Below are 10911 nucleotides of genomic sequence, written 5' to 3'. Positions count from 1 at the left end.
TTTATTAATCTTTTAAGATTAAATATTAAAAAGGTATTTTCTTCCGTTTAGTCCCATAATATCTATAGCAAAGTAAAAACATTAAACCTAATCATCAAAGCTTCGGATCATCGTTATTATTATACATTCCCCTGTATAGTATATTAATAAATTGGTCCTATGAAATTGTAATAAAAATATATTATTTAATTAAAGTATATTATACTATATAGTAAAATCTCATTCGTAGTAATTAACAAACAGACACAACATTAATACTCAATTTGAAATCCACACATATAAAATAGCAACTAAAACTAAAAATGTATCGATATACATATTATATATATTTATTAATTCCGTTTTTAAGGGGTTATCTTTCATCTCAAAATCTACTGCATGGTCCTTATCATCCACCGCCTATTTATGAAGTTTGCCCAAGGTAATATAAACACATTTATTTCACTATTAAAGTAAATATTAATCATTATCTATACTTAAAGAAATTATTTTTTTTCATTTACTTATATCTATATTGTCTGGGTGCGTCCAAATGTCTATCCACAGGCGTTATATGCATGACGTAAAATATTTACTGCATCCTAATGCATGCTACAAATGCTTCATTTATAATGATCTAATTTGAACTCAGAAAATATTTTTGGTACTCATGTAGTATGCTACCTACCTCTACTTCACTACTACTATGCTGTTACGTTATCCCAGAAAACTTAAAATATATTGATAATCGTCGTGTATTATGTTTAAATTATTGTCCGTCACCATTCTTTTTTAGGTAACATATTTGTTGCTAAGGCTAAGCGGAAGGACACAACAAAAACTGAAATAATTTAATATCTAAAAGTTATTATAATATATATGGCTTGGTGGATATATTTACTGGTAATTTACCAGATAGTTACTAGTTTAATTGATATTTAGTAATTATAGTATTGTGAGACCGACGGGCGTTAAAATATGTGGTTTATCTTAACAACTCAAATCACACTTACTTTTCCGTAATAAAATTAAATAAAAATATAACAAATAGAAGAGTAGGTTGGTGTGTCGTATTTTCCTGTAGGTAGCATAGGTACTGCACGCGTACAGTTTTTTGGTAGCTAGCATTTTACGGTAGCTAACTTACTACACAAATACCATGTTTTTAACCAGACAGCAATCAAGAAGATGGATTTTAAAAAATTTCACAACTAAAAATCTGTAGAAAAAATCCGAACCTAATATTTCATTTTAAAGTAATGAAAGTCTCGACTAACATTTTAAAAGCATAATAATGAATATTTGAACAATTTTTCAAAAGTTAGATTTAACTAGGTAATAATAAATAGGTTACCATTCTGCTGTACAGTAGGTGTCGAGTGTGCCTCGCCATAGGGAATAGAATAAGTCACAGATATGTCAGTGGCGTTACCAGGTTTTTATATTTTGGGGCGTTTCATACGAAAAACAATTCTGAGCGAAGAAAATCAGCATAAAATATTACTGAGTATATTTTTTGATATATTTATATTGATATTAAAGTAATTTATTTTACTATTGTCAAATATCAATACGGTATAGGTTAAATCATTTATTACTGAAAACATTGTATTTGAAATTGTCATCGTGCGCTAAAATATAATAATATACCATCTACGTTAAAAGTTTCAAGTTACAACAAATAATATTTTTAAATTACAACAAATTACTTTTATTTATTCATTAGTTATATGGAATATAATATAATATATTATTTTTCACAGTTTAATATATTGCAAAGGTGATTTACTACGTGCAGTCCAAATTTCAAAAATGTTTGTATCATCTAAAACATTTGTGGATATGCAAATGAGACGAAAAGAAGCAGTTACATACAGTAATTTTCGTGCATTGAATAGTACATTTAATGGCACTATACCATTACCAGCACTAAAGAACTTTGTTACAAACCATTTCAAATTCCATACCATTGATAACTGGTTACCACCGGACTTCAGAAATCATCCCAAGATCATTGATTATATACAAGATAGCAACTATAAGTAAGTATTTAAATAATAGTTTTATATTTTTAATATAGCATATAATATATTAATTGTATAACGATGTGCCATGTGCGTACACTTTTTCGTACCTGGCTTCACCTTTTGAAGCAGTTAAAATTGATTTTCAACTTAAAGGGTGGTTCTAGTTGGTACTTAGGGTGTCAAAAGTTGCAACTTCCAATTTTTTTAAATTTTTTTTAGTTTTTTACTTTATTTAGTTTTTTTTCGATTTATGTATGATACAATTTTTGTTTTTGAGTTAAATAAATAGAAAATGTAATACAATATTCGTATGAGATTTTCTTACAAGAATTAAAAAAAAATTGAGCTTAATTTCTCAAATATTTCATATGAGCGTCTAAAATTTAAATGTCGACGAAATTTACGTGTATAAATGAACGATTTCAGTTTTTTTGTTGTTAGGTATAATTGTATAAATAGGTAGGTACTTAAAAAGTATTGACTGTAGAAACTCGAAACATTTCACACCATAACTTTCTATACTCAATATTTAGTAATATTTTCAAAATATTTACTCATTTTAAAATATTTATAGGTTTTTTAAATTTTAAATTTTAAATCTTTTCATTTTTTAATGTTGATTATAATGTTTAGTTTTGGTCAATATTCCTGAATATTTAATACAAGATCATTTACTTTATTCTATCTAAGTTTACCCACTTTTGCGCATACATACTGAGCCACCGGAACGGTCAGACCCCCTCAGTCAATGCCCAGGCGCTCTGGAATTGGTCGCCGCGGTTAATCGACAACCGACGTTAACCTCCATTTTCAACGGCCACCACCGTGTATATGGAAAGAGCAGCTGCGCGACGGCTACCGTCATATTATGTCGATCTAATGGGTAAACTTAGATGGAAATAGAGTATAAATTAAATGTTCATAATTCAACTTTAAAAGCTTAAAACATAAAAAATATATATAGGCACATTTTTTTCCATTAGCGTATAATCCTTCAAAAAAAAATTTTAATAAAATGTGATACTGATGGTAACTTGTCTCATATATGTATTATGTTCATAACAATAATTTTAAGTTTCTTTTTTTTTTGTGTTAAAAAAAAAAATAACTAAAATTAAAATATTGAACTATAATTTATTGTTTTGTATCAAGGGAATTCGTGTCGGGAATAAATCAGATTTGGAAGAAATTAGCAAAAAAAATATCAACTAGAGTTAAAATTAAAGGTGGTCGTTACTCAATGATATATGTACCTAACGGATTCTTTGTGAACATGGAATCTCAAAATGAATTTCATTATTGGGACGCATATTGGATAATAAAAGGTATAATATGGTACATTGGTACAGGCAACTATTGCTACATACCTACTTCACGTCTTCGCCGTAATTCTTATTAGGTACCTACTTTTTTAATGTAAGTTAAAAACTATGTGGACATTTTCTATTTTTCCGTTGTAATCCACGATGCTCGGAATACTGGTACAATACTGGTATAATAATAAATTATAAAATAATTATTGTCTAACTTGGAATGTTGTGCATGATATAGTTGACAATATTTGACTTGGGGTTTCTCGTGCTCCTACAGATTTTTCCTTTATACTATTTTTAACAACAATTATCTCTTCTATTTTGTTTTTAACTGTGCACTTATGTGAAATTTCATTTGAATAATTTACGTACTGGAATTTCAGTTAGTTCCATAAATACATAAATAAAAATATATTATAATGTGATAATATTATAACTTACCAGTTTGATCAAATTAGTTGTAACTTTTCCCGGGCATTTCAAATTTGTGTTTTGTGTGCATTTCCGCCTGATAGAATTATTATTCTTCCTCAAAACCACATAAGAATATTTCTTATATACTATTAACTCTGAGCCTCTTTGACTTTCAAAATTGTCCATATTAGGTATAATTTTTATTGAAGTAATAACACACTCAATCCACTATTGGGAATAATATTGTACTGATGAGAACTTTCTGTATACCATAGTTCATGACATTTATTGATTAATAGATATTTATCGTATCTTATCGTTATCGCATTATTTTCACTCGCAGTCACTCGTGTTTTCCCATCGATCGGTAAAATTAAATTAAAAATAATCGTTGATATTTTATACTTTTTTTTTTCATATAAGTTTGGGAAACCTTTACTATTGTGAACCGTACCAGTATTCCGCGTTTATACTTTATACAGACCGTACCAGTTTTCCGTTTACCTTAATCCACATCAGCATAAATTTATATTTTAATTACCTATAAATAAGATGTCTGACTGTTTCAAAAAAAATATATATAAAATATAAACCTATATTCTAACTGTAACAACATTTATATTTTCAAGCTGATCTTAAAATTAGTTCAATCAATAAAACCGCTTCACTTGTTTATAAATATAAAATAACCAAAAAACTATATTCAAATAATACCAACACATTTCACAAAATTGCTTCAAACACGCGTTCAACTTTCAACTACTCTCCCTATCACGTCATTCACAAGCTACAACTCATAACGATATTCTCATAAATAAATTACATGTTGTACATTATTTGTATGGATTGCAACATTTTTTCAAAAAAAAACATAAATAATTAGTAGGTTAGTAAAAATATACAATATCAATTTTAAATAATATAACTTATATAAGAAGGTACTAGGTAGGTAAACGGTCGATTTGTACGGTCCATTGTTTAAAATGCATAACGCGGACACTGAACAGTTAAGAAAAACTTTAGATTGCAGAACGCGGACACTATATTTTGTACTAGATATTATTGTATACATAAAATATATATTTATTATATTTAATATAAACAAGTCTCAAGTAACGACCAGCCGATGTTATTAAGTTAAAATATTATTTGGTAAATCTAAGTATCTTATTCATTCCAAATGGGAGGTTGTTACCTATCGATAATAATTTTTGCTAGTCATTTTAACATATTAAATATATTAAAATATGTTAAAAATGTGTACAATATAAATTTTATATTGTACACATTTTTAATTTACTTTTTAACATAACTTTTGATAATAATACAATACAATTATAATTTATAATCATATTTGACTATTTTGATAATTTCAAGATTTTTAGGTCATCATTTTCCTAAATTAATTTTTAAATATATTATAGGACTAATTAATATTTGGCTGTTATCTAACCAATTAATTTTAAAAAAACTTTGATTATTTTAACTATTTTTAATATTCTATAATTTAAAACATTTTTAATTTTTACATTTTAATAGTTTACATTATCAGTGGCGCGTATTTACGATGGGGGTCCCGGGTCTCGACCCCCATCCAGAATGTAATAATATAATTATTAATTCATAACTTTTATAACTCATATGTAAGGTTTGGTACTTCTTGAATTTGCATGTTTATGCGGTAGAAGATTTTTCTGGGTAAGTGATAAATTTGTTTTATAAAATGGCGAAATTAAATACAGAGTTTGAATTTGCATATTTCTCATTTTTAGATTCTGAGCGGAGCGAGGAAGCTAGGGGTCTTACAATGGTGTTTATTTTTTTTTTTTTTTTATTCCGTATGTATATAAATTTACATATTTTCTACCAGAAAAAGTACTTCGATTTCAACAAATAGTATCTCATATTTAAGCAAATTGAATAAAGATGGTACTGAAGAGTGGTCATTTTTTGATTTTCTCAATAGTTATTTAATACCACGGGAGAAACCACCGAAAAATTACCAAAAACCGCTAAGAACGGGATTTTAATTTCTAACGCTTTGTTTATCACCATAGAAACGAATAAACCATAAAACTATTAATTCAACTTACAGATTATAATAATAGTAACAGTATAAAATATCTAGACAGACAAACCGTCTCCGCTCAGAATCGTTTTTCTTATATAATGGTATTATATCACTGAATCATACAATCCATTATACATTGACCCACTTATAACCTACTGTACAGCAGAGCGACATCAAATTACCCGCTTTTTTTAATTTTTGTGTACGTAAAATTGTCGGGAAAAATCACATTTGGGTAACGTCCAAGAATATTTCCTAAAGTAAATTATGTTTGGGTAGGTAGTAATGGGCGTAAATAGTGTTTGAGATTTGGGAAGGCTAAATCCTGAAGCGCTACTATTATAATATTGAATATGGGGGAGGCTTGGGCGCTTGGCCCCCAAATCCTCCCTCCTGTTGGCGCGTATAGTAGGTAGGTACGTGAGTTTTTATGAGTCTCTCTGTGACAAAACTTTAGTAAAATTATTGATGTCTAGACTCTAGATTGTAACTATGAAGAAATGAAAATCAGTGGATAATATATACGTGTTAGATTATCACGGTGTTCGCATATCATGTTATTAGTTATTCTTTAACCTATAGTAGATCTTCTAGTATTTTTAAAAACTATGTATTTTAACAATAGTTTCAAAATACCCAAAACATGAAATAATTTTCATATGAATCAATATATTATATTCGAATGAGTAAGCCTGTGTATAAATTATTTTTATTACCGTTTATCCATTTATGTATCTACTTATTTTTGAGTTTTTTATTTCCAAAATTGTCATATGTTTTATGCATTTTTCGAAAGTAATATAAAAATATAGCTACATATATTTAAGACTGCATATTTCGTTCATTTTTGTGCAACAATTAGTCTCGAACTCTACTCATATGTATTTTTATAATATTATACACTTACTTATATTTTAGTTTGAGCTAATCCCAATACCTAGGTACTTTATTTTTAATATTATTCTGTAGGTGCATTAATATGTGGAATGAAAACTACAGTAAAAGGGATCTTAAGCAATTTTCTTAGCATTATTCAGAACTATGGATACGTGCTATTAGGAAACAGAATATACTATGAAGGGAGATCACAACCACCACTTCTTACTCAAATGATGTCTATTTATTATACATATACTAAAGACGAAAAATTCATAACTGATAATATTGGAGTAAGTATATAAAACCATAATCTTCATGAATAATGAAATTATCTTTTTAATATTAATATTTAAAAATAATACCTATTCTATTCAATGTTTATATCAGTGATGGTTACTTTACAGAGAAAAAAATGTAAATTAAAATTAGCAACAAAATATTAAGTTCTTATTATTTTGTCAAGATAATTTCAGTATATCTATGTTTTGACATTTATTGTATTTTCCGATTTCACGTGTAAACACTATTCTCATTTCTTATTTAAAAACTTTCATTATGCTCGTATTATATTATAAAAAAGCTAAAAAAATCAATTTACTAATTAATTTAAAACTTTGATAGGTAGTGCACAATATACTTTTACTCTAAATAATTGTTATTCTAATTATAGCTCCTAGATGCGGAAATGATGTTCTGGTTAACCTACAGGAACGTAAATGTGAAAAGTAATGGTAATTCTTATATCATGTCTCATTATATGAGCGATTTGTATGATCCTCGGCCTGAAATGTATACGTACGTAAGAATAATTTAAGATGTACTTTAATGAATATATTTGTTAAATTATTAAACACTCTATGTTTTAAGTGTTGATCTAAACATATCGAAGAAACTGCCTACTATTCGAGATCAAGAAGAATATTTGTGTAGAGTCAAAGCTGCCTCCGAATCTGGCTGGGGATTTTCAAGCAGACATTTCCATAATCGGAATAATTATAATGATATAAGAAGTAAAATTATTATAATTCAATATATTGGTCACGTTAGCAGTAATGTATATTAATCAATCCAACATTTTAATTAAATTGTATTTCATTATTAATATTAATGGCAAACATTTAAAAAAAATTATCTCCTAGTCGACATTATAATATAGGTAGTATAAATTATATACTAATATATACCTATATATTACCTACAGTAAACTTTTATACATTTAGCGATTTGAATCACTTAACATCATAATTCATAACTACAGATTTTAAATCGTGTTTAAAGTTATTTAAAAAAATGTATATAACATTTATATTTTGGCATTTATGAATTTTCCCATATTTAATTTACCTACTTACAGAGACATTACTGAAAACTAATCCACTGAATTTTGCATACGTTGAATTGAATTCTATAATGCAATTAAACGCCAATATTCTATCAAATATGTATCTCATTGCTAATGATCATAAAAACTCAAAGTTTTATAAGAACCTTGCTCGTCGTTACCAAATCGGAATAAATGCAGTAAGTATTTTTAAATACATGCTCATTATTGCATTAAGTACCATAATTATAGGTATACCTTTAATATATATATTACTGTTTAACTAAAACAGTTATTATGGAACGAGGATGAAAAAATGTGGTTAGATTTTGACACAACGACAGCAGAAAGTCGCAATTATTTTTATGCGTCCAACCTAGCACCTCTGTGGACTGGAAGTTATGATGATAAGCTAAGTGAATTTTACGGCGATTCAGCAGTGGAGTATTTAATAAGAAACGAAATTATAAGTCCAGATTTGACACCACTTTATTTATGTAAGTGTATATAAATAAATAGTTATTAATTAATAATTTGTAGGTATATTATATCAATGGCATTATTATAGTTTGCACTTTGCTTCAACTTCCAAGACTTCAATAAGAAGTCCAAAGTTTAAAAACCATAGTTATCCAAAAACTAATATGATAATACTGAATAAAGTTGAAACAAAATAAAATGTTCATAATAAAATATTGATTATTTTGCTAACATAAAATTATTTGTTGATTAATAAAAGATACTGCTGTGGGTTATTTAAAACAATTTTTTTATGTAACATGAAAATAATTTAAGCAAGGGTGCAATGAAAAAATTAGGGGCACCCTATTTTTTTCAGTAGTTAGTCTAATGATAATGGATTACAAGATGGGCAACTTCACCATAGATATGTACCTCCCCACCCCCACATATACCACTAATTGAATAATAAAATATTGAAATAAATTAAATAAGTATATAACAATTTTTTCAATAGACAATAATATTATCAACAAAAAAAGAACTGAATAGTATAAATGATATTATGGTGCTAATTTGAAAACTATGAGTGATATGACTCCCATGCCCCTCCCCAGATTGTACCTATGAATGTAAGTTTTAGTGGTAGGTTATTACTCTTACTAAAAGTAAAGGAATGCCATTACAATTGATTTAATTAACAAATCAAGTAGGTAGGTAATTGACAATTGTAGGTATAACTTTTAAAAAAAACTTACCCAACACCGGTGATATATTGATAAGATAAATCAAAATATTTTATAAATATTTTTAAATCAAAAAAATCTTAGGTATCACTAATTTACAACAACTTATCTGACATAGGCGTACCAACATCTTTGTATAACACTAATTTCGACTGGGACTATTATAACTGTTGGCCACAATTACAATCAATGATAATTTTTGGGTTACAATCAACTAGAAGTGAAAAAGCACAACAAGTAGCATTCAATTTAGCCAGTTCATGGGTGAACACAAATTTTGCGGGATATAATAAGACAAAGACTTTGTTCGAAAAGGTAAATTATTATTATTGATAACATAAATAAAATTAAAACATTAAAAAATATAAATATACCTATCAACTTACAGTATAGTGCAATTAAATTGGGCAGTAATGGCGAAGATAAGCTTGGACGTTATCCACAAGGATACGGAGTAACAATCGGAGTACTACTTGAGATTTTTCATAAATGGGGAGATAAACTGAAGAGTAAAAAATAATACCTACTTCAAAATAAATAAACATATTATTATTATATATTGTTTTTTGTTTAAAAATTAATAAAAATTGAACTAGCATCATTAGTTTTACAATAAATGATCGTTCATTTTGCTTCGCTAATTATTACGTTAACAAAATTATTTGAACTTTCATAGGCTATTTTCTCGGACGAGGATATACAATACCTATAAGTTGCAATGGTAGAACAGAAGATAGGTACACACGATGTATGTGGTACCTACCTACCTATTTCAAATGTGTTGAAAATAAAATTTAAAAAAAGGTGGGTAAGTGGATGTCATTCTGCTGTACAGTATATTACAAGTGGGTCACTTGTATAATAGATGGTATCAAATTTGAATTCAATGATATATTATCATTGTATAAGAAAAACGATTCTGAGCGCAGACGGTATGTCAGTCTAGGTATAAGACATAATATTATATGTATATGGTATTAAAAAAAAATTGACCTATAATAGATTCCAAATTAATCATATGACAATATCTATTTGGTACTTATAACGGGTTATAGATCAACAACAAACCGTGATACTATCATAGATAAATAATACTATACTTTAGAAGTTTAAAGTACCCACGAAAAATATTATACAATCATAAGAAAATCACTAAAATAGTTATTCCAGGTTTTTAATATGTAATTTCGTCCAAATTTGAACTTAAAATGACTATAAAACTAAACTGTGTAAATGTATTTTTTAGATTTTTGGTAACAGAATTAATTACTTATGTGGAATCTTGTTCTAAATTTTCAATTCTGAGATACAAAAGTTGAACATTTTATAAATTTTTAACTACAAAATAATTATTCAAATTAAAATTTGATAAATTTTGCCAAAATTCAATCTTAAAATGCTTATAAAAAAAATTGTGCTTATGTATTTTTAATATTTTTCAACTGCTATTGTAACAATATATCAGGATCCTTGTATTAAATCTTTACACTTATTGGCCCAACAGATAAAACTTTATTGATATTTATAGAAAAAAAAATAAAAAAATTGAAAACTGACCATGTCTGTAAACATGTACATCTTCATGATGGCCCCCCGACTTTGACCGATCGACTTCGGACAAATTGCAAACAATTGTAAATTAATTGTAAATAATTGTAAATTACATTTTCGAATTTTTAAACCAGCAGAAAACTTAAAAATC

At 27.2% G+C, this 10911-nt stretch overlaps 1 protein-coding gene across 1 annotated transcript; it reads left to right on the top strand.

Moving 5' to 3' along the window:
* The first annotated feature begins 221 nt into the window (after nt 1-221).
* Nucleotides 222-9766, top strand: LOC100168671 (trehalase). Its single transcript, XM_001952563.5, has 10 exons — nt 222-421; nt 1743-2021; nt 3159-3331; nt 6774-6973; nt 7354-7478; nt 7551-7693; nt 8038-8204; nt 8297-8501; nt 9328-9524; nt 9598-9766. The coding sequence occupies exons 1-10, from the start codon at nt 303-305 to the stop codon at nt 9727-9729; spliced, it is 1740 nt and encodes a 579-aa protein (XP_001952598.2). The 5' UTR covers nt 222-302; the 3' UTR covers nt 9730-9766.
* The last annotated feature ends 1145 nt before the right edge of the window (nt 9767-10911 follow it).

The sequence above is a fragment of the Acyrthosiphon pisum genome, chromosome A1, assembly GCF_005508785.2.
Source record: "Acyrthosiphon pisum isolate AL4f chromosome A1, pea_aphid_22Mar2018_4r6ur, whole genome shotgun sequence".
Lineage (NCBI taxonomy): Eukaryota > Metazoa > Arthropoda > Insecta > Hemiptera > Aphididae > Acyrthosiphon > Acyrthosiphon pisum.
Note: the sequence above shows the minus strand (reverse complement) of the source record. Positions and strands in the feature narration are given on the sequence as shown.

Bases quoted from the DNA above. Each gene is read 5' to 3' on its own strand.
- LOC100168671 (XM_001952563.5), top strand. From the start codon at position 303: ATGTATCGATATACATATTATATATATTTATTAATTCCGTTTTTAAGG. The intron at 6,974-7,353 runs GTAAGTATATAA...TTCTAATTATAG, and splicing joins TCATAACTGATAATATTGGA to CTCCTAGATGCGGAAATGAT. The intron at 8,502-9,327 runs GTAAGTGTATAT...TATCTGACATAG, and splicing joins TTTGACACCACTTTATTTAT to GCGTACCAACATCTTTGTAT.